The sequence below is a fragment of the Trachymyrmex cornetzi genome, unplaced genomic scaffold, assembly GCF_001594075.2.
Source record: "Trachymyrmex cornetzi isolate Tcor2-1 unplaced genomic scaffold, Tcor1.1 scaffold147, whole genome shotgun sequence".
Classification (NCBI taxonomy): Eukaryota; Metazoa; Arthropoda; class Insecta; order Hymenoptera; family Formicidae; genus Trachymyrmex; species Trachymyrmex cornetzi.
Window position 1 is genome coordinate 6,367,573 of NW_017296059.1, and position 24,743 is coordinate 6,392,315.

Below are 24,743 nucleotides of genomic sequence, written 5' to 3' on the forward strand. Positions count from 1 at the left end.
TGATGTGTTAGTGCATTCATGCGAATCCACATCTTGCGGAGGGGGCACGAAGGGGGACCAGAGGAGCGCGCGTGTGTGGGATCGCGTGCGGCGGCGAGATCAAACGAACACGCTCTGTCTCTCTCCCTCCCGCTTTGACTTTCTCTCTCCTTCCATCTGCTCGATTCTCTCTCTCTTCCTCTTCGTCAACATCATCGTCCTCGTCGTCGCGGCTTCTCTTTTCCCTTCTCGGTCGCGCCCTAGCTCTGGCAAACACGCTACCAGTTTCTCACTTTTGCTCGCGAGCGCGTCCCCTCTCTCTCTCTCTCTCGCTCCCTCCCTCCATCTTTCTGTCCTCCTCGACGACAACGTCGAACCGACACCGGTTCTCTCTCGTTGGTTTCGTCCTTTGCCTTCTGCCCTCTCCTGTTGCCCGCCGAGGAGGAGCTCCAGGCTGCCGTCGCAGGCGCGATTCCATTATTATCGCCGATAGTTTAATTTCCATTAATTGCCGGGCGCGTGAGTTTCCCATGGATTCTGCAAGATTAAAACGCTAACCCCTTTTAAAAAACTGATATTATACCTGAGGGAATTTTGCTACGCGAGCAAATTTACTGAATTTTAGGAACGATTCGACTTTGAAAACATCAGCGTAATTTTTCAAGTTAAAAAATTCTGAAAAAATCGATATTATTTTTAGAAAGTGTTTTATACAATTTGCTGCAATAGAAAATATTTTGTTTTTGTAACGTAACAATATTTTCTATGTAAAGTTTTCTCGAAAATTTATTTTTAAAGAATTGTATCCTTTTGAAATGTTAAACACTTTAAATCTTTTATTTCATAAGTTTATTCATTATCTAGTTATACGCAAATACGAGCAATTTATTCGAATATAGTATACAACATTATATAAAGAGAGCGAAACTAAAATTATATTTCAATCACGTGAAAGACAGATTTAGTTTGGAACGAGTAAAATTAGTCGCGAGTTCCGTTTTAAGAGAATTTCGGAGTAATGGAGTCGTGTACCTGACAATCTCTTTAAATTGGTATTTACAAAAGTCGATAAGACTGTCGGGCTGCCAGCTGCTGCTGCTGCTGCAGTTGAATCACGCAGCTGGAAAATGCCATTTCAAATACACGATTAAAACTTGATCGAAGCCACCGCGTGACTAATTCGATACAAATTGATTATTTTCTTGAAGTAAGAATCTGACAAAAATCTCGCGTTTTTTCCCAAGTCGAACAGACTATTATAAAAAACATCTCATTTTTTAAGAGAATGACACGTAGTCCATAGCTATTTTGAAAGTATTTCGCCGTGTATTCGATATATCGAAATTGATAAAATGATACAAAACAAAAAAAGATTAAACGAAGAGGATCGAATGAAGGGTTTAATTTCATCGTAAAGAGAAATTTCGAGAGCATAAATTTCTCTTTTTTTTTTCTTAGGACACCTCGTGTATATATCATTATCTTTCAAGATCGGGTGTCATCCGGCTTCTTTCGTTGACGATCCAACGTCGGCCCGGTCAAACCGCTGACACCTTTCAAGTTGCCGACTTTCTTCCCCTTACGTTTCTTCACTTTTCCGCTCTTCCCTCCCTCCTAACTCTCCGACAGCCTTCGGTCTTTCGTATGTTTTCTTTGTCCTCTTCCCGACTGTCATGCGAATTTGTCGTTTTATTATCACATTGTATGTCTCTAATTGTATATTATCTTTATAAACAAATATATGTTTTATGAGCAAATGTTTTAATTTTTTTTAGTAAAAAAAAATATTAAAATGCATCTTCTCTCTCGGTACAATAATCATACAAATAATGCAAAATTTTTTTTGGCGCATTTCATATTACAGATAAAAAATAAGATCTTTAGTTTTAAAAATATTTTTAAAATACTTTTTGAATTCAAATAATCAAATATACAAAGAGAATTTTTTTTAATTTACTCTGAAAATATGATAGTTGTGGTGGTACAATGCAATATTTTAAAGATTTTTACCATACACTTCAGTAAAATTAAACTTATTTTATATTCTATTATAATTTTATTAATGAATGAAAGGAAACATAAAATTCTTCGAAATACAATGTTGTCCCAGGATTATCATATTTTCAGAGTAAATTCTAAGAAAAAATTCTTTCCGTGTATGGTCACTATTTATTTTTGAGATTATTATTTGATTAGAAACGTTTACTGATAATTTAATAGAAAAAAAGCGGTTAATAAAGTCGAAAAATCCGAGTTTCCGTTTAAAGATCTTAAGAATTTGCCCTTGTACCTGGACCCTATCACTTTTTTGTACCGCCGCTTCGTCCACTAAGACCTCCTCCCTTTCTCTCTCTTTTGATAGAGAGAGAATGAGAGTCGGGCAGTGGCAGGAGAGGAGATCGGTCTGCTTGCGAAGGAAGGTGGAGGAGAAGAACAAGTGGGGGGATGCAGCACGATAGAGAAGAAAAAGAGAAGCATGCTGCAAGCAGCAAGAGACAGAGCGAGAAGGAGAGATGGAGATAATGCTCGCTCTTTTCCTTGGCTCCTACGGTCACTGTAGTTTCAGTCTCACCGTGTACGTTGCGTAGGACACAGGTCCTACAAATCCGGTCCTTCGTCAACCAGTCCTTTCGTTTGCCGGCGACGTCTTTCGGTTTTTCTCTCCGGATTATCATTGTAAATCGTTCATCGTGAATACATGTCTATTCTTGAGAAACGTGATCGTTTTGAGTGAGTTCAATTAAAAATATTTATTTCGTGTGAAGTTCTAGAAGAGATCATGCTAAATATACAAATTACATTGACGAATAATTACATGTGGATATAAATTATTGTGTCATTATTATCATATAGATATTTTAAAAATAATTGTAAATATTAAAAATCGAAGGTAAAGATAATATAGGAAAAAAAGTAAACCTTTAACCGATCGTCCATTGTCGTTCTTATTCACAAAGAAAAAATATTTAGATACGTTGACGATCCAGGTAAACTGTTGTAAAAAAAACAAATTCCGATTCAGCTGACTCGACTTGTTAGATGACGCGTAGTTGTCGCGAGATGATTACCGATGATGAAAAATGAACGTAATTTTAACGCGGAAGTAAAATCGACTCGATGTGATCGGTTGATTCGTGAAGAAGAAAGAAAAGAGAATGTACGTCCGACTACGGGAGACTTCGATGCCTCCGTCTGGAAAATCTCGGCGCGAGTGATGCTGCAGCAGTCACCTAGGCACGAGATTCACCGTTCGCACGGTGTTCGATAGATAACAATCGTTACGATATTTCCGCCGAGTCACGCAGCACGATTTACTCCGCTAAAAAAAAGCGAGGAAAACAGCAAAATCTTGTGATAATTCAAGGATTAGAACAATTCCGTGCAATCTTATTCAAAAAAACTTTGAAGCACATCTCTTCTAATCCTCTGAATAATAGAATTTTATTCTCTTCAACATTTATACAAAGTCAAGAAGAGGACTTGATTTACAAACATTGTTCCTATCGTGGACTTTTGATGGAATTCGATGGAAGTGCATCGATAAAATTAAAATTTAAAGCGCAAGAGCAAACAGTGAAAGATAAAATTTGAATTTAAGGAGCAAGAGTAAAGAAAGAGTTTAAGTGTTTACGAGAAAATCTTTTCTGTATGCATTGTGATGATTTTGTGAAACATTTTTGTGATAATTTTGTGCTGCGAGATCATCGAGAATGATATCGATTTTATCGGACAATTGCTCTTGGCGGTATTTCAAAAAGGGCAGGTAGACGAGACGTCACGACTGATAATCATCGGCCACGCACGACGACGATAATGATGAACGAATCGCATCGCTGAGCCCCCATGAACCGCCGTGGAGTTAAGGTATTAATTGTGGTGAATTACGGGAGACTATTAATTACGGTGCGCCAAACGAGATCATTAATCGCGACATCAATCAAAGGGGTGAGGGAGGGACCACTTCCGCTCTGTGCAATCTCACTATTATCACGGCATAATATTGCTATATAAAGTGCAACCTAATTGGTAGTACATATCTCTGAAAATCTCTGCTATCTCTCTTCTTTGCTAGATTTCATGATTAAAGGAACACGTAAATCCACATGTTTAAAATTTTAAGTGAATACGTTGAAAGATTAGTCTTGTCCCTAAAGTACAAATTACTGTACTTTATTGTTGTCTGTTTATTTCTCACATTTGTACATGTAATAAGCGTTGCAACTATACAAAAAACCAACATTTTCGAATTAAAGTACATATTGTGCGACATAATGTTTTTCTTTGTATACAGGAAGGATTGCTGCCTGAAAAGATACCGAGACACATATCTTCTTTCAAGTCTTTTAACTACTGAAGTTTGTCCTAACTTACTTTGTCATCTTCTAAATACCTACAACGACATTGACATTGCCTAACTAAAAGATGGATAGCATAGATATCTGAAAACTCGAGATAGGTCAGGTAGTTGTTTGTTAAGAGTAGAAGGGGAACCGGCTTTGGTTAATACCGCGCTGAACGTCGTCCTTGCCGACGCCGCCACCTGGGGTGAGCGGCCCTTCAGAAGTTCCTTTGAAAGATTTGCAGCTCGAGTAGTATCTCTGTGAGATGATGTGCGTAAAGTCATCTGACGATAACGGTGACACGCCTTTGATCGCTTCCGCCTTGTCTTTTACCGCACCGACATAACCGTCCTTACTAGTCATATCGGTTATCTTGAACGAATATGTTTTCTTAGATCGGTATCGTGAAAAGGTATTCGATTTTATGAAGGTAAAGAAAACGCAAATATCACATGAATGAAGCGGCGCTGTTCATTTCGGTCGCTTTGAGTTTAGCAGATCAAAGCTCTTATTCTTTATATATATATATACAAAATAAATAATTCTTTTATTCTTTATACAAAATTTTTTTTCTTTGCACAAAGTAATGGTTGCGTTTAGCAGAGAAAGCAGCTTTGCAACTGTTGTGAAATTCTTTAAGATGTTTGATCTTGCCCTTAGTTCTTTAGTGGATCTAAATGTAAAAACTCGTATAAATCAATCATAATAAAGAATTTTATAAAAGTTTCAAAGCTGCTTTCTCTGCTGAACGCAGCCAATGCTTGCTTGTGGAGTTATTACTGAGGGGTATAATTATATATGAATAATATGAATATTAATAGTAAATTTATGAATGGCACAATTAATTGATAATTATCAGCTACGTTACCATTACATTGAACTACTGGGAGTGATAAATCGCGACCCATTAAGTGACATAAATTTGCAATCGACTAATGATAATTTATGATTTATACAATTATAATAGGCGTGGAAACAGAAGAATACTAGTGTAAGTTAGGAGCAGCGATATCGCCACTCGTTTGTTTTTTTAGGGATCGATGGCCAAGATCTCAAAACTGACCCGTTAAAATCTTCAAAAAAGATCCTACGGCTGTCGTTGCAAGAAAGCAAATCTTAAAAAATTCGAATCTTTATCATAATAGATAGAACTCACATGTGTGCGTGCTCTGAAAAGGGGACCACAAGAAAAGAGGCGAAAAGTAAGAGGGAGGGAGGGGGGGGGAGGGTCTCGGACATGTCCCCGCTCTCTTGAGCGCGTAAAAGAGATTTCGCCGACGTTGCTCTCCTCAGACGAGAGGCCGAAGGGATTCTCGCGGATAGAGAGGAGTGGAACGGCGGGATGGAGAACAAGGAGAGAAGAAAGGAAGAAAGGGGGGAGGATCGCGCGGGACGGGCGCGCAGGGAGGGACGGAGGCGCAGAGAGGGTTAGTTGAAAGGGTTAGCTGAATGGGAGCCGTGTGTATGCTTTCCTCGTTTGAGAAGCCTCGTATCGCCCAGGGCCGTAAGGGAATCACGCTGCGCCACTGTCCTAACGCTCATCGTGATAAACCACTCGCATAATTATTTAACACCCGTTAAGTGCGTCGCGTCGCAACGACGGTTTTCATTGCGATGTTCGACGTTTGGCTTCCTACGGTCGTATATGGGCTAATAGTGAGCGGTCGATTGATTTTCTCGCTGGTACTCGTATGAATTTGAATTGGTGGCGGAGGGTTCGATGGCACCTCTAATACAGGGTGGTCCGTGAAGCGTCGATTAATAATTAGGAACCATGTAATATCAATTTTTACCAATGTAGATTAATTTTAACCTATTCTCTCTTCACGTCTTTCTAATTCTAAAGCTTGGTCTACAATGTGCTCTTTGTTTCCTGCTTTGTTTCTTGCTTTTTACCTCTTGCCTTTTTCTCCTTTGTAACCGTTTTATCGACAATTGTGTTTCTTGCTACGTGTTTCCTGTTTCTTCCGAAGTTCGTTAACTCTTATCTCGAACGATATAAAACAAATAACCGGATAAGAAGCAAAAAGACAAGATTTAAAAAACAGCAAAAAGCAAGAAACAGAAAACAAAAGGTACATTGTAGAATAATATATGAGTTATAAAAAATGAAGAGCAAGTTAAGGATGCTCTGGTTATACAGTCCCAGACAAAAGTTACTCAAATTTGAAATTGATATAAAATTCTGTACTTTTATAAGAGAGAATAAAATTATGCGCCGTATCGTGTATAGAACCTAAATAATGTCAGTTAATATGATATTTGGCATTACAAATGAATATATTTGTATTTTTGGACGTGAATTTTCCTTGAAATCAATCGTAAAAAAAGAAAGATGTGCCGCATATTAATAACATTTCATGTATATTAACCCATTTTAATATGAATTATGTTAAAATGGGTCAACTGAGATACAAATTTCAGCGATTTCAGTGATTTATTTCCACCAGGGATACTCCATAAGAACTCACGCAAAATTTAATTGGATAACTCGTAAACTAGATGGAGAATCGACTTCAGATTTTATATATATCTTTAGATAATAAAATATAGAACAATTTATTAAATTTTTTTTTCGAGTTATTGTCAATGTTAGAACGTTAGCACCAGTACATCCTTAAATTAAGACTAAATTTAATTTGTATTGATAAAAACGAACGTAAATATGCAAATAAAGAATAAAACCTGGATCTAAAAATCAATTGTGTGGTGAAATACTTTCAGTTTTATAAAATCGAATACTATAAGAATATACATAAAAGTAAAAGCTGTTTTATGATCGAAATGGGGATGCGGCACCACGATGAGTTGAATTTTCGGTTCACTGGATCGGTATCTCGATCCAGAAGCGAAGAGGACGTTTACCTGCCTGTAAGAACGGTTTCTTCCTAGAAATATCCCGGGATGTTTGTGAAGGATGCTGCTATCTTTCGCGGAAGTTTTCCTCCGTTACGAAAAAATTTTCGTTAAATGCAATCTTGATAGGCTCTAATTCCGGCGCAGGAAACATCTTTTACGATATAAATGTACAGTATTGAAAATCAGATTTGTGGAAATTACTGCTCTCGACTCCGGGACATATCACATTATTATGGTTATCAAGCGATGCGTTCCCCGGCGAGACAAAATTCCAAGTTTACGTTCCCGTTTTTTCATTTCGCGCTGTAAAAGCACCGCTCTATAATTAGAATTTCAAATGCTTCGAAGAAAAAAAAAAGAGAGAGAAACAAGGAGAAGATAACTCGCTTTCATCGTCGGTGACGAACTTGTTGGACACTGCATGGGCATCGGACCCCCGGTTACGCACTCGGGACACCCGTTAGACCGCGCGGCGCGACGAGGGAAGGGCCCCGGAGACTCAAGCGGCGCGGCGCGGCTCGCCGAGCGAGTGAGCGAGCGAGCGAGCGAGGCGTTCCGAAAACCTGTAATTACGGACCCGGCGTACATCAAGCGGTGCCGCCGCCAGTCGCCAGCCGCCGGCCGAGGCCTACGTCTTCCGTCTCTCTTTTTATATCCGTTTCTTTTCTCCGCCTTTCTCTTACCTCGCTCTCGCGCTTCTCCACCATCTCCGCCGCCCTCCCCCTCCCGTCTCCTCCCCCAGGGCCGTATTCCTATAGGGTACGATCGGAGTGCTGCTCTAAACATTGGGTCTGTAAGATGGGACACCTGTATAGCAATTTATATTACAATTTCGAAAAGAATTATTCTTTACTCTTAAATAATTATAAGTTGTAAATTGCTGTTTGATTGTATGTAATGGCCGTTTATAATTATTTACATTCATTTTGAACAAAGTTATGTTTTGGAAATATAGTTACATACGTTTCTTAAAAGTAGAACTATTTTTTATATTGTTATATATATTTACTCTCATGTATTCATTTTATTTTGTTTGAAAATTATATGTATATAATTTTAAATTTGTAATGATATTGGCGATAGTTTTGACAGCAAGCATGAATATGTGAACCGACGGTATTTGGGGGATAGAAAGAAATACGTGATACGGCATTGCTTCTCTCTTTGATTTCTTTTTCTCCTCTTCTCTCCTTTTCTTCCAAAAGTACCGCCGTACCTGCGTCGAGGACCAGACTTACCTATACGCCTCTTTATTCCGCTTCTACCTTTTCGCTCGTGCTTTCTCTCGCCATGTCATTCCGTTTCTCTTCTTCTGCTTGCTGTTGGTACTCGTTTTGAACCTTCCCGGTTTAGTTTGAGCGGCATTTCGAGCTCTAGGTTGGCGAAACATTTCCTTTTTTTTACCATATGTACATAATGATCGTTGCGATAACATTTTTAATTAAGAATTATGGAATTCTTTCGGGAACTTAAAAATCAAATTAAATTTAATTAGCGGTCTTTAGATCCATATTAATAGATTACATTGTTTTAAAGATCGATAATCGAGTGATAATGAATACCAAGTAGCTTGATGCACCACTTCCTTTTAAATAATACTGCAATTTTTTATTATTTTTGGAAAATGATTACCGATTGATGCGGATTGGTAGAGAGTAGATATTGGTAGCGAAGTCGAGAGCAGAAACTCGCGGTTTTCTGAGGGATTCGTTCGATCGCGACGCACAAAAAGCCGGCATGTCAGCGGCTGCATAGAGAGGTGTATCGCCGGATGGCCTTTAAGATTCCTCTCCGTCCGTTGATGCCTTTCTTCTTCGCTCTCTCGCTCGCTCCCTGCCTCCCTCCTTCCCTCTCTCCCTTGTCCGCGTCTCTCGTTTTTTGAAAGAATCTTAATCGCTCGCGCCGATAAACGGCCCTCGCGAGAATCGGGAGCGACCGACCGGCGGTGGCTGGCCGTAGTCGTTCTCGCTTCTAATTCTTTCCAGCCACTCTTCATTCTTTTAACCTAATGTTTAATTTTAATTAGCATTCAACAAAGAGTTTTATTATAATTTGATTACTCTAAGATTTTCATCGAATATTTATTATTCTAATAATTAATTTCAGCTTAAGACTCCTGAGTAGTCCATCGCAGCCATATTGAATCGTGACGTCAGAAGCGAGAAGCGATATGTTAATTTTTATTACGTACCATTTATAGTAAAGACAATTTGAATAAAACAAAATGATGAGATTGCTCTGAAACATTTGTAAAAATTGACGAAAATTATGCTTATCCCCCCTGACAGTCAATAAATAATCGTAAGAAGTGATAAAAGGCACGTGAAGTGCTTTTATTTAATGCGCATGCGTAGCTTATTTTTACTTACATGTGCCTTTTATCACTTATTACGATTATTTACTGATTGTCAGGAAGGATAAGCATATTCGTCCATTTTTACAAATGTTTTAAAGCAATTTCATCATTTTGTTTTATCCAAATTGTCTTTATTTATAAATGGCACGTAATAAAAATTGACGTGTCATTTTTCACTTCTGACGTCGCGATTCAATATGGCTGTAGTAACTACTAGGAGCCTTAAGGTTTTGTAATATTTAATCTTATTGTAGGTTATCATATATTTTTCTTATTCTATACGCTGAAAAATACTAAATTTTTATAAATATTTGTTTGAATAGTTCTAAGTAAATTTTATTAAACGTATATTTATTTGATACGAAAACCATTAATTTGACCTAACCATCATATTTTTATTGAGTAAATACTTATTTATTGTAAGTGTTAGTACTATTCAAAGAAATATGTATTAAGGTTTAGTAATTTTTTTCAGTGTATTTATTAAGTACTTCTCGACTAATTATTGAAAATTCTGAAAGATTCGAGATCCGTTTACCTATACATCGCGACGTCATTTATTGAGATAAATGAAAGAATATCGCGCAATGACGAGGAATCGAAAGTCGATTGTAGGATACTTGAATATAGAGAAAATTCGTGGAGAAGTAGATTCGCCGCGAATCGTCACTCAAGTGGCTTCAGATGAGCAAATCATTTCGATAGTCCTCCGCGAGACAACGATTTCAAAGCGCGTTCCTGACAATCTCGTAGCTACGCGACATCTCACACGGTAAAAAAGAGCCAAAGGGCTTCGACAATTCTCGTCTCTCTTCCTCCCTCCTCTTCTCATGAGAACGTTTTTTTTTTTTACCGAATCAAGAAATCAAACGCGATACACGTTTCATACTTTGGATGGTAATATCGTTTTGTATTGTTATTATATGTAATATTCTGTATAATACATATTAAAATATTGCATGAGATATTTTATATCTCGATGTAGAATTAGATTTCTTTTTTTTTTGTCGAATATAGTCTTCGTTTAAAGCTCCTAAAAATAATTTTAATTAATAAAGGCCTTTGTTTTGTCTTTTCTCTCTTTTCTTCGTTTAAATTCCTGTTATCCTACAATCTATGAGATGCTGGTACAGTTAAGGAGGTTGTAAGGGCATAAAACACATATATTAATATTTTCGCTTTAAACAAACTACGTACATTTGAAAGTTGTGTTCATAACATTCTGGTTTTATTGAGCAACACATTTACATACGTAGTATGTAAATTCACATAAGAATCATACAAGCATTAAGATCCAGCATTAAGACCGTTTAAGGCTTTGATTTCTATAGTTTGTAAAATATTAGACTTGTTACATATGATATGATGCCTGTGTGCGGCTATCGGAGAACATTGTATTAGTCACTCTGTTTTGTGATCCGTGGATGTCGTTGGCCCGTAATATCTCTACCATGAACATGCTCTTTGTGCTTCACTTCCACATAATCTTGAGTTCTTTTAATTGTACTCTATTTCCGACAGTTATTAAACTATTAAAATTATCGTCATTTAAATTCTGTTTAAACTTTACTATTAGTAATTAGCCGTTAACAAATCATACCAGCGTTGTATTTTCGTCGGTAACATCACTGTTGGGTAGATGATGGATGGCCCTTTATCCGCTCTGGGACATATCGCAGCGACAATCGTTTCTCAAATTGTATGTCGGTGAACGACACCACGTGTCACTATGATCTCGTGATTATCGACTGCATCTCGCAACCTCAGTTGCCTACACGATCAAATGATTAAGAATTTTAATTATTAACATTTTTAAGTTTTTAATGATTAAAAATGTTTTTTAAGACACAATGGACCTCAAACAATTTATATATATTAAAGTATGTAGAACGTCAAGTTTTACGTATATTTATGCAAACTATAAAATCACAGCACAGACTTTTACATAACACACAAGGCATAAGGGAAACAACCAATTAGAGTCCTTTATTTCACTTTGATCGATTGATTTTCTTATGTTTTATATCTTATTCGTTATACAAAATTCTGTGCTGCAGCCTTTAAATTTAAAAACAGTTCTCGCACAAATTCTTTGTCCAAAATCCAAATGTCATTCGGTAAAATTTAATTAGCTATCAATGGTATATACCGAGACACAAAGAGTGACTTGTGAATCTATCAAGCGTCATTTTTACGAAACAGAAAAGTTTGCAGAGATGCGAAAATCCCAGGGTCAGATATTCGGCGACACGTTATAGGCCCGGATATCGGCGGTGACCGGAAGCTGCGCGGCACTATTTCTTTGTATCTAGAATCGGAAGTCATAGGGGCGTAAATTTTAATATCATTCATGTAGGGGTGAGAAAGAAACACCTCTCGGTGCAAAAATTCCTTCTGTCGGATTCTTCGCGACACACGGAGGAAACCATATAGCACGCTTCGGCAAATCTTAATATATCGTCGAACGCGTGTCCCTTTTATGCTTTCGCGGTATTTCGTCTGAAAATCCACGACAATGCTACGTCGACCGCGTGAAGTGAACGCGATTTTACGCTGGACGAATCGCGATTTTATCATAGAATCTGCAAGGGAAAGAACCGAGCGTTTTGCAAATCTTTATGGTAATACCATGTGTGAAATATCGAAAATATAAAACATAAAAAATACACTATGTATATATAAATATATTTTTGTTGCAACGCGAGTATTTTATTTATTTATCGTCTAAATATCAAAACTCTTTTTGCAATGTAAAAAATTAAGCGTAAAATCGCTGGATTTAAGAAGATTATTATCTTAATTACTGTAAATTCTCAGCTTTAAGGGAAACGCAAATTGGTGAATTAAAAGAAAAATACAAAAATTATCTCGGATAAAAATTCCACGTGCGCGATCCAGATTGGAATCGTCCAGCCGAATCGGAAAAGGTTGATACATTTCTAGTTCTGGGAACACGAGGGTTAAAATCATTAATCATAAAACGGAATGGTGACGGAGTTGATGACTGGTGGAGCACACAGATCCGCGTTTCGTAATTCGTTAACGCGCTCGCGAAGTCTAACTCACCAGGTGTGGCGTGAAATATAATAATTTTAATTTGTACCTTGTACACGCCTCAACCTTCTTTTCCCCCTCTCATTTTATGCTTGCCTATATAATAACGTTCGTCGCTGTAATTATTCGACGGAACACCGTGGTCGCTAACATATAGAGTAACTGTCCCTATTAATATGCCTTTTAGCCAATTTACTTCTTACTGAATTAATTATTAAATATTGTAGCTTTAATTTTATCTGCTTGCAATCGATATCGGGGTTTGTCAACTCTATTTCTTTTTCTTATAATATTTTCTTCAATCTAAAAAATGTTAATACTTTATAATGCTTTTGATAAAAATAGAAAGCATGTTTTTGTCCCTATTAGTGAGTCCTCTAAGCGGCGATGGCCCTATTAATGTGCCCCCAATTTGTGTGCCTGTCCACATTTGACTCATTTTAACATATAGTTACTAAAACAGGTAATAAATTTAAGCTAATTGTTTATGTTAATATTACATAAATCATTATTTCAATTGTATTTATTTCAAAGTACACTCATAACACAACGTTCTCAGCTCCAATACAGGGTACATTAATAGGGGCAAGCTTAAAATCTTGCGGTACGTATGTAACTGGGTTTACATAAATTCCTCATATCTCTTTCGAAAAATATTTAAAATACTTTAATACAAAAAATTAAATATTATCTTCGGTATCGCAAGCATTAATAATTTAACTTAACAAAAAAAAAATATTTTTCTCGTTTATTTGTACTAGTTTTCTTTATGTCTTATCGAAATACAAAAGCACCCTAATAGGGACAGGCACAGTAATTGGGACAGTTACCCTAATTAAAAGAAAGTGAACTCGCGAATTATCAAAATGACGATACAAATCTTCTCCTGTTCCATGAAAAGATGAGCTTCGTTAAATCTTAACTATTCTAATCATTCCCGATTTCGAAATATAATACTAAAATTGTCCGTATCGATTTTATATTATATGTACATTTTATCCGAATATGTACAAGTATATCCGAAATCTCGATTTCTTGCAATTTTTAGAAAGTCGCAGTTTTTAGAAATTCAGAAAATTTTTTTAAATTAGGAAAATTTTTATGCGTATGGAAGTTTAGATAGTGCAATCTTGTTATCTTAATTCTCCTGATACCGATGTGTAGGTTTTTCTTGAGATCTCTAGTGATCTCAAGAATTTTCGGAACCACGATTCTTGGAAATTTCACACAATTCTTGGAATTTTAGATGAGGCAACACCTTGTCAATTACAATCTCCTAATTCTTTATTAATTTTTCAAGAGTTTCAGTTTTCCCAAAACTTAAAATTATAATAATTTTAGAATTCTCTTAGAAACTTTTTAAAATTTTAGATAATGCAACTTTCTTGCCAATTATATTCTAATAGCGTGTCAATTTTTTGAGATTTAATTTTCTTTTAATTTAAAATTATAGGAATTTTCGTAATTCTTTGAAGTTTTGTGTGTTGGAAACTTCTCTTTCTGCTTATATGTTGAATTTGAAGTAGTGAGTTACTTTATCTTACGCAGGAAAAACGAACGCTTCCATATCTACTATCTGCAAACGATCGGCAAGATAGATTTGTCGGTGGATTTCAAATTGGTGTCACTGTCGCTATAGGTGGCGGCACCACTTTGATACAACAATGGGACTCGAATATTTCGAGCTGTACGTTACGATTTCGAAAGATCTCTACGATCGATACTAATATCGACGCTTTTCGACAGATCGAATGCGGATTCATTCGTTCCGACGATCGACGACAGGCATAGGGAGGGCGAAAAGTAATGCGAGAAAAGAAAAGAGATGCAATTCGGCGATGTGCGTCGTCAACGACGGCGATTGTGTCGTGAGGCTTACTTTGCCGTCACAAGGAGGAGATTTCGCCGAACAAATCGAAAACGTCTATTCGTCCAACATTTGAGAATGAACTCGGAGAGATTGTCAAACAATGAGGAAATGTCTGCAGTAGAACTGATACGGTTGGGAAAGCTTCTTAAGTTAATACCTCGTGGTCGCCGTTGCTGACAAACATTTTCTTTCCCTTTCATCAGGGAATATCGCGTTCAATCAGTCCACCTTCTCCTCGTTCAGAAGAGGTATAACTGCAAACAAATTGAGGAATTTGCTGATTATTATATTTGAAAGCATGCGAATAGCGTGTGTGCATTTGAACGTTCGAGCTCTTTCTCTGTTGTTACAATCCATTGATAGCCTAAATACACCTTGTTTTCTTTCTTAATATAAAGAAAAAAAACATTCACAAAATGAAGAAGTTACTTAGGTGCTCCTAGAAGAATCTATAATTTTAGCAGCAATAAATTCTTTGGCTGTAGTTATACAACAATAGTTATACAACAATAGTTGTAGTTATGCAATAGAATAAAGAGCCATATCCTTAAAATTGAAATATTCTTCCATGATTTTTTCTAGGCTATAATTTGTGGTTGAAATGTGTTTATAATCAATTCTGTAAAAATCTTTGGTGTCAGAAATGTATATGCAAACTAGAGGTTCGATTCATCTTCAACGAACAATCCAAGAAAATACTTCAGCGAGGCATTCGGGAGTCGACATAGGTCACAAGGAGTCTAGACGCTATCCCTACCCTGCCTATCGCTATATCAGTGTGGCTTCAGTCCTGGTCAGGACGCAGCCTTGGTTCAGTATGCCTCCAGCAGTGCTATCGAAACCATCGAAAGCATCCTAGGCTTATTCTTTATAATATAATAAAGATTTAGCAGTGTTTGTGGTATTGGATCAATTCACGTTTGTCAGAATCATAATAGATCTTTGTAGACTTAACAAATTTAAGAGTTGTCTGTGTTAGATTCACCACCACGATGGTATGTATTCTGATTCTTCTTTTTTGATTCAGGTAAATGTGCAGTGGAGCGAAATGATTGACTATGACAGGTTTTCATTTCATATTTTTACCTTTGTGTGGGTCAGGATCAAGTTTCGTATTCATTCAAGAGCTATACCTTTTCTCTCAATAGCTCTGATATGATAGCTTTATGTCAAAATTATTTCATCGTGAATTGTTTTGTGTTGGTGATACAAGTCGATTACACGCTTTGTGCATTTTTGTGAATGTGTATAGAGAATTCTTTTTAAGTGTGTAATCAAGATTATGTATTGTGTATGTTTCAAGTTTTTTAGTGTGGTTTATGCTACGATATGTTATATTAGTGTAGTGAAAGCAGTTCTTGTGAATTAATTATGTATACGAGGGGTAATATCTCTTACTCAAGTGGATAGTTGTACATTTGCTGCTCAGGCTGAAGTATGGCCCCATATGAACCATATTTCAATGCCCTGTCATAACAAAGGAACAGGCCCTAGAGGCATAATAGCCTTTTTCCCCTGATATTGCCTTACCTTATAAACCTATTAATATTTTTCCGCTGTGTTACAGCTCAATTTCAGTTAATAAAAGGTATTAAACTCACAATATAGATATAGACATTTTTGGAACTGACAAGAAGTTTCAATAGATTGCGTTATAGGTTTTGTCGATCAATACCACACAAATGGTCTGCGCAACAGACCAATAGGGGTTGTGCATATATACATGTACACGCAAAAATTCATCCCTCTGCGCAGCCTGCCAGGAGATGGTCTATAGTTTCTCCGTTATGCTCCACCCTTAAAGTTCCTGACAACAGAAAAAACTCCCTTAGCTGCTTAATTGAGAGATATGACTCACCACAGAGCTCGATCGATCCAGCATCCCAGATTTCCTGTCTTTGTTTGCATATACCCACTCCGCTCTTACGCAAAAATATGACTGTGTTAAAATCAATAACATTTAGGGAACGTAACTACTATAAATATGGCTTTTATTTTTATTTTAATTCCATATATTAAATGAATATACTCTATATATGTTATCTATAAATGAGATATATATCCTGACAGCTATTATTTCTACTTTAAAATATATAATTTTCTATATTTTAAAAATACAACATGTAAAAATGTAACATTTAAAATTTATGTTATAAAATTTATTTATTTACTGTTTCAGGTTGGGACTAACCATGTCCACTAAGAGGCATCGCGGGCAAAAGTTAAGCGTAGATAATAAAGTAGTACATGAAGGCCGTAATAGATAGAATGAACGTATTTCCGCAAAACGAAGCGCGTTGCTTCAGTGAAAACTCTCCCAGGCCGCCAGTGCCAGGTAAAATATTTAAATAATAGAGTAGAAGAAATTACATATATACTAATGCATACATATAAATAATCATAACAGACTATTAGCTTACATTTTTTTATTTTTTTAGAAATATGATTGTAGCTCTAAAAATTTATATTCTTTAAAAACAAAATTTTAAATAAAATAATTAAACATCTGTTTGAGATAAATTTTTTTAAAAGTTATAATTGCTTGATTTATATATTGTAAGAATATATATTGAGATATACTGAAATGTATTACAGCGAAAGTTTTGCGCATTCCAGGAGAGGAAACTGGAAGCTATGTCACCCGGATCCGTCCACAAAGTCCCGCTCTGACGCCAAGACGTTCTTCCTTTGCGACATCTCAAGCCTCCGGTGGTTGCGATGTTTCGGCGCCGTTGGGATTCGAACCAGAGGGTTGTTGCGGAACCACTACCATGGAGAGCAATTCGCCCCCTGCTTACGCACGGTGGGCGAGAAGTCTGCATTCCCTGTTAGAGGATCCAATAGGTTTACAGCTGTTTAAGACATATCTAAGAGAGGAGGGGCAGTTGGATCCGCTCAATTTCTGGTTTGCCTGTGAGGGCCTTAAACAGCAGAAGGACATGGAGAATAGGTCGCAATTGGTGAACATCATCTTTCGAAGGTATTTTCGCAAGTCACATCTAAGCATACCAGAAGATGTATCGAAAGAGGCAGATCGACGGGTTAATAAGGAGCGTCGCGCCGATCACAAAGTGTTCGACATAGTGCAATTAGAAGTCGAGCGACTGATTAACGAGACGACTTATCCCAACTTTCTTCAGTCTGACATATACCTGGAGTACATTCAGTCCTATCAGAATCTTGATGCCGGCGGTTGCCCGAGCTCGAGTTCAGGTAGTCGCGAGATGTCTCTTTCCTGCGGACCGAGTCTGCTGCCCACCGTGCATGAAGACAGCGAGTACATCGGCACCGGTTGTGTACACATGCACAATTCGCACTCGACCGGCGAGACGCCCGGAGAATTGAGATTGACCAAAGATATGCTAATGGTTACCCAACAGATTAGAGCGCTGGATGTACGACCGAAGCCAGAAACGTACGCCGGGTAATGCGCTTTTCATGAAATTATCAAGTCTTATTAAAGTGTAATTCATCATTTGTATAGTACGCTTCAAATCAGTCCTGCGAATGCCTTAACAATGCTGTCTTCTTTTCTTTTGAAGCTTGATGTGATGAAACTTGCATATAATCTGAATTATATTTTAAGTTTACATTTTGTTATTACCAATTTCCGAAGCGATTGACATCGCTAAAAATAGATTATTTCCCTCAATAACGTTTTTGATAATTTGTTCATATGCAGGATATGCAAAATTTTCTTTTTTGTTTGTTTGATAAATAACCTGATATTTTTATTTGTATTTTATTTAGTTGTTTTTTATTTTGCTATTTTGCGTGGCACTTATAGCCTTTACTTGCAACATGGGGCTAGTCCGTATCACATGCACGTACCATCACCCAGAATGCACGCACTATATTCCTCCTACAACCCAGTATCCAGACAGGATTCCGAGCTTCAGAGTTTGAGCAGTGATGCACGTACCGAGGTGGACAATGTGTCCCTCAACGACGGATCCATGTAAGTTGTTTTTATCTTATTAATTTTACACAGCGCATTATTTGATTTTGCACATAAAATAGAGAATGGGATTTCCTCAACTCTTTCATCTTGATCATTCATTATCAAACTTGATTACTAATCCGTATGTATTTGTAACTTATCGCCTACAGCGATAGTACGGGCAGCAGACATAGAAGCAAGAAGCAATACAGCAAGCAATCTAGTAGGGCAATTAAAGAATCCGCGAATATAAACCGCGAATCCATGGCGCATCATGTTGTCCCACGAACCCAACGTATAGCGTCTCCGAAACAGATGTCGCCGGCGCAATTCGCGGAGGAGCTCAGGCAAAAATTGGAGATCGTGCAACGAGAGCAGAAGGCCCACGAGAAACTGGAGAAATATCTATATCAAGAAAATGATTCATCGATCGGTAACGATGCGTTGGTAGAACCTTGTGGAACTTCCAAAACTCTGGGTGATGCGCTGAAGGAAAAGTTGTCCATAGAGGAGGACAACGATCAGGCTATTCTCGACGAGCATGTATCTCGTGTTTGGTCAGATCAAACACCTTCAAGATCTCCCAGGCTTTCACCCGAGAGAAGGCGTCCTACCCACAATTATCCACGGCCTTACAAGCAGAGAAAAGAGAAAGATATGGATTCCACGTTCTCGGTGGACAGCGGTAATATCCACGACTTCCAAGAAGGTAGCGACCTTGTTGGAGCCGGCTCTATGAGTTCACTGGGCTCACACCTTCCCAAATCTAAATCTGTGCCATCAGATTACGGTGATTTCCTTCACAAGCCGGATCTGCATAGTCAAGGTAATTATAATAATGATGAATGACGGTATACGTGTGCATTATGAACGAATTGTGACTATCAGTAAAATAAAATGTTATTTTGCGCAGGTCACGACCAGAGATTCCGAAGGTCGGACATGACAAGACGATCAGCTACGAAAAAATCGATGACGGAGCTAACAGATAGCGGAGTAAGCGTAGTCAGTGATGTGCAGCCTTCCATAAACAAGGAAGTTCGTCTGATGCCTCGGTTTAAAGAAGACAAGAAAATTGATTCAAAGCATAGTAGTCGCCATGGCAAGAGATACGGCTCGCGTAGCGAGTCCTTGGAAAGGCCAAACAGAGAACAATGGAGTATGGGAGTTCCTGCTCAACCGTTCATTGCTGATCCGGGAATGCCACCTCTGCCTCTACCTCATACGGTAAATAGGAGCGGTTCTTTTCCCTCTTTAGATTACCAAGAGCCGAATGTGTTACGAATAACTATGTCACAGGAAATACAGTTAGAGGAGATTCGTAGAAGACTACAAGTGGAAGAAAACAGGATGCGCGCTAATTGCAAGCGACACCCCAACGTTTCGAAACAGCCGCACGAGTCCGCGTCGCAGTATCAACCGTACGTCCAATCCAACCAGTCTACTTTGAGGAAACCGAAGCAGGACGACGTCACCACTGTTGTGTTCAGTTTCTGTGACGAGCAAGTCCCTTACAGGGTAAAAATTCTTGGTCACTACGTCACGTTGAAGCAGTTCAAGGAGGTCCTTCCGAAGAAAGGGAACTATCGGTAATACATACATTGTTACTTATCGATAGACTAAATAATTTCGTGTTTAAATAATTTTAATTATCTTTTTTAATTACTTTTTTTAATTATAGATACTTTTTCAAAACGGAATGCGAAGACTTAGATACGAAAGTTATACAAGAGGAGATAACGGATGATGCCGAGGTCCTGCCACTGTGGGAAGGCAAAGTGATGGCGCAAGTTAAGGCGCTTGAGTAATAGACTGAATAAGAGAAAACGAAACGAAGCGCGAAATGCGCGTATTCTGACCAAGTGCCGCAATAAATATTATTTAAGTAATCCGCCACTAAGTCGGCGCTCGGTATTTATACATATATACATATTAACGCTTGTCACGCGGCCTCTTTCTCATAATTGCCTAAGAAAAGTAGTTTTTATCGATGAAAAAGATAAAATATCGAATCGAGCAATATTGTTTCGCGCGTGAACATTGCGGAAAAGCATGAAAAAAAACGGCCTCACATCAAGTTCTGTCGATCGAATGTCCTCGAAGGAATTTTTTGTAGGTTTGTTCACATCATAAGTGCGGTAACTTTCATTGAATTTCTTTCCGCTCAAATATTTTTCAGTAAGATTTAGTTAGAAGTGTTACTTTTATTATCGATCATGCTAAAGTCTTGAATGTGACTTACTTCGATGATATTCATTCTTGAAGAATGTTTTATCATATTGGACGTCTTTATATATATATATATATATATATATATATATATATATATATATATATATATATATATAATATATATACATATAGAGGTATCAAAAAGGAGCCAAAACGTAATATATTATGTTCATTGCTCAACAAAATCTTCATCTAATTTATTTTCGCGCTCCAATATTGGTACTTATTCGCTGTTTCTCTTTTACTAATTATCGGGTACAATGTGTTTGTACATCAGCACAAGAACATTAGCTCTTGCACTGTATTATTTACGTTCCTTAATAATACTGAGAACAATCACTGTTTACTTAAGGAGGTTGTAAAGTAAATGCAATATATTAAGAACTACTTGAAAAAATTACAGACTATTCTAAATTTCATTTAATAATAATACAAAAAAAATAGAAACAATTGACTATCTGGATCAAAAGTTATTTAAACAAGTAGTAATATTTTTTAAATTTGTATTCTAATATAAATATATGAAAATGTATTATAAAATAATGATAAAAATCTCAATTTTTTTATATAAATACTCTAGGAATTCAACAATATTTTTGTAAAGTTATCTTGAGATGCAGACATTAATTGTTCAGTAAATAAATAAAATTTGTTATTTGTTATAAACTAATGGTGAATCTCAATGAAACTTTGCATAACTCATGTTTAGTACTTAATATATTTATATAAAAGCATTTAGATTTTTTTATTATTTTAACAATTTTTGTTTATAACAATAAAACTAATAACAAATAGAATAAATAACCTATAAAAATGTGTTGCTCAATAAAACCAGAATGTTATGAACATAACTTTCAAATCTATGTAGTTTGTTTAAAGCGAAAATATTAATATATGTGTTTTGTGCCCTTACAACCTCCTTAAAACAGTATAAAAAATGCAGTAACGATTTATTCTGATAAGGATGATTACAAATACTACATTAGGGGGCGTAGCAGTGATCGCAGAGAAAAAATGGCCGACACGCACGGATCGAAAAGCTCAGTCTTAGGGTGGTATTCAAAATTTTACTATGCTACTAAGTTTTTTTTGCATTTTTAATAATATAGCTTTTATACAATCTCTTAAATGTTAAAAGTTTACATATTTTATATTAGTCGTGAAAAATTTTCCATTTTCATCTCGAAAACCTGGAAAAGTCAGGGAATTAAAAAATTAATTTTCTGTGGCAATCCTGTAATCGATTTCAACAAAACTCGTAGCGATAAGTATTTACGTTGATTCAGTGTTACTTGGGTAAAAGGATAATAGTCACTACTGAAGCATTTGTGAGAAAATCAGAGTTGAAAATTTCGAGCGCCTAATAAGCCAGTTCAATAGATCGTTTGATCAAAGAGCTCGTGGCTACTTCTAATAAGAATCACGTTTCACATTTCGTTCGATGCATTTTTGCATTAAATGAATGAATCTGACAAAAAAACGGAAGTCGCTCTGTCCCGCGAACTAAGGTATTAATTATTAAAGTTGACAGATATTCAGATTAGGAAATCTATCACATCGAGAACATTGTTGAGAGTTACACAAATTCTCTGTTTTACAAACATAAATTCTCTACTTTAAAAACAAATTCTCTATTTTAAAAACACAAATTCTCTGCCTTAGAAATACAAATTTTCTTTTCTTTAAAACACAAATTATTTTTTATTTAATTTTTGAAATTTTCAACTTTAATTTTCTTGTAAACGCTTGAGTAGTGACTATTATCCTTTTACCCAGTAATACTCGACGTGAATTCCTATCGCTACAACGAGTTTCATTGAAATCGATTGGTGTCACGTCGTGAAGTCGTGAAGTTAGCCTTAAAACGAAAGCAATACGCCCAGATAATTTTTCGCACGTGATTCCGACCGTCGACTAACTAGAATTTTTATACAATGTAATTTAAACTCTTGCATAATATTGGGTCTTGGGTGTCTTATAAGGTGTCTTTCTCGGATAATATTATCTGTCAAGAATATGCCTACTTAGGAACAGAATTAGATACTTCTAAGAAAACGTTAACTGTGACGATTGAAGCTTTCCACTCACCCGGAGCAACCCGTTCTCATCTACGAAAGGATTCAAATTAGCGATCCTACTTCTACTTGGCAGCTTCTTGCCCTCTTAAACTTTTAATATCGTCCGAAAATCGTGCTGATTGAAGAAGTTTTAAAATTTGTATTTCGACCTCATTGATTTCGGGATTTTACGCTTAACGCGCCAGTGCCCCTATTATCCGGTCGCCAACGACGACAGCAATTTTGAAACACGAGGAGTATCTTAAATGTCGTTATCATGTACGTGCTTGCCTTTAACTCGGGTATTTCTATTGATTGCATAATTTGGGGAGGCTAGTCGCTTTCTTTCCTTATATTAACCACGGAGGACCCTTCGACCATGTACGATTCCTCAGAAAAATACGAGGTAATTGTCTAAAATATGGCATTAATCGGGTTATCCTCCGAATTCATATGTCGCCATTCGCGTGATTCGGTGATTTCCTGCACCTCAGCAACTCGATTTGCTACGTAGGTTTTAAGTGAATGCAACTGTGTCCTCAACTAATGCAGTACTATCATTAAATCTCATCAGAAAATAATCTTGCTAGGCGTAATACAATACTTAACGCATCTTTCGCTTCGCGATATAATCGCGCTAACAATACACGCCGCAGAGTTCTAGTTATGGTATTGTTACCGTTTTTAATGGCGATTTCGCGCACACCAATTGCTTCGTAACTATTTTTCCGCATCTCCCGGTCGAACGTACATACAAGCAGGCGTCATAACCGATATAGCTTCCGTCATAAAACTCGTGAATCTGAATGAATAATCTTCCACAAATAATCTACGACTATAAGAAATTTGGCCCATTGCTTCTATGATTGCTACGCGAATGCCATTCTATTCCAGGAAGTATAGAGACTCTGCAGAACACTCATTCCGTTGCAATTTACATTTCCATACGTCCTGCATTAATTTTTTAGCACACAAGACAATGGGACCTAGCAAACCTAGCCCATCGGATCAAAGATTTTTGAAATTTTTCCTAGAATATTTCGTTTCGTCACCCTTTCCAGTATCTTGATAGAATAGACCAAATAACATACTTCATCATATAACGTATTCTATTCACTCTTAGAGCTTTTAACAAGCGGTCTCCGTTGGATAAAAAATTCGCGCTAGTGGTTAAGTCAACAATTCGTTCGTCATTGAACGTCCATTGTATAATTATGAAGCCACCTTTAGCTAATAACGCAATTAATTCATCCCGAATTATTTGAGCCTCTTCTATTGTCTCTGCGCCGGTTAGCAAATTATCTACGATAGGTGTTTTTGCAGAATTTCCGCTGCTCAAGGATACGCGTGTCGTTCATCATCCGCGAGTTTCCGTACCACGCGAATAACCAAAAATGATGCCGAAGAAATACCAAACGTAAGCGTATTGAAATTGGAAAGAATAAGAGCACTAGGAGTCAGACACAGAAAACGTCGCACAAATAATACACTTATAAAACATAAAATTTTTTTATTCTACCAAACGCGCTTACATGTTTCGACTCATTTTTGAGCCTTCTTCAGAGACAACACAAACTAACTAACACAAGGTAACTAGAGGTTTGTTCGCGTTGCATGCTTCAACATACTCCTACTTCCTCCAACTGGGTGGCACCCAGTTGGACACAGCTCAATCGGACACGAGCCACTCACAGCGCTTGGGACTACAAAGCTCCTAAGCACCGGTCGCGATTGGTGGTGTCCAATCGAGCCGTGATCAATCGGGATCACCCCCCTCCAACTGTAGCTCCTACTCAAACGCGCTCGTTAGAGTGAGTAAGAGCTATGGTAGGAACATGTTGAAGCATGTTGGAGTATGCGACGCGAATAAACCTAAGACCTACTTTGGGTCACGATATAGATTGGGTCGCTATCAGGTCGCTGGGTGTAAACATAGTCATAGATAGAACGGATGTCTCTTGTCCTTGCATACGACGAAATTATACAATGTTTTTACGACGAATGCTCGATGCAGAAGTTCGTGCCTTCTTGACTGCCTCTACCCCTTTCGGAATCT

At 37.1% G+C, this 24,743-nt stretch overlaps 1 protein-coding gene across 6 annotated transcripts in view; it reads left to right on the forward strand.

Moving 5' to 3' along the window:
• The window catches only part of Axn (protein axin), a 31,712-nt gene extending 11,065 nt beyond the window's left edge, over window positions 1–20,647 (forward strand). Inside the window, exons 3-9 of one of the 6 annotated variants that reach the window (XM_018502427.1) lie at window positions 16,638–16,793; window positions 17,075–17,882; window positions 18,246–18,416; window positions 18,569–19,224; window positions 19,312–19,625; window positions 19,698–19,987; window positions 20,080–20,206. In XM_018502427.1, the coding sequence (XP_018357929.1) occupies window positions 16,706–16,793; window positions 17,075–17,882; window positions 18,246–18,416; window positions 18,569–19,224; window positions 19,312–19,625; window positions 19,698–19,987; window positions 20,080–20,206 (2,454 nt within the window). In that variant the 5' untranslated portion in view covers window positions 16,638–16,705. The other 5 variants (XM_018502426.1, XM_018502424.1, XM_018502425.1 and 2 more) reach the window with 5 other exon arrangements.
• The last annotated feature ends 4,096 nt before the right edge of the window (window positions 20,648–24,743 follow it).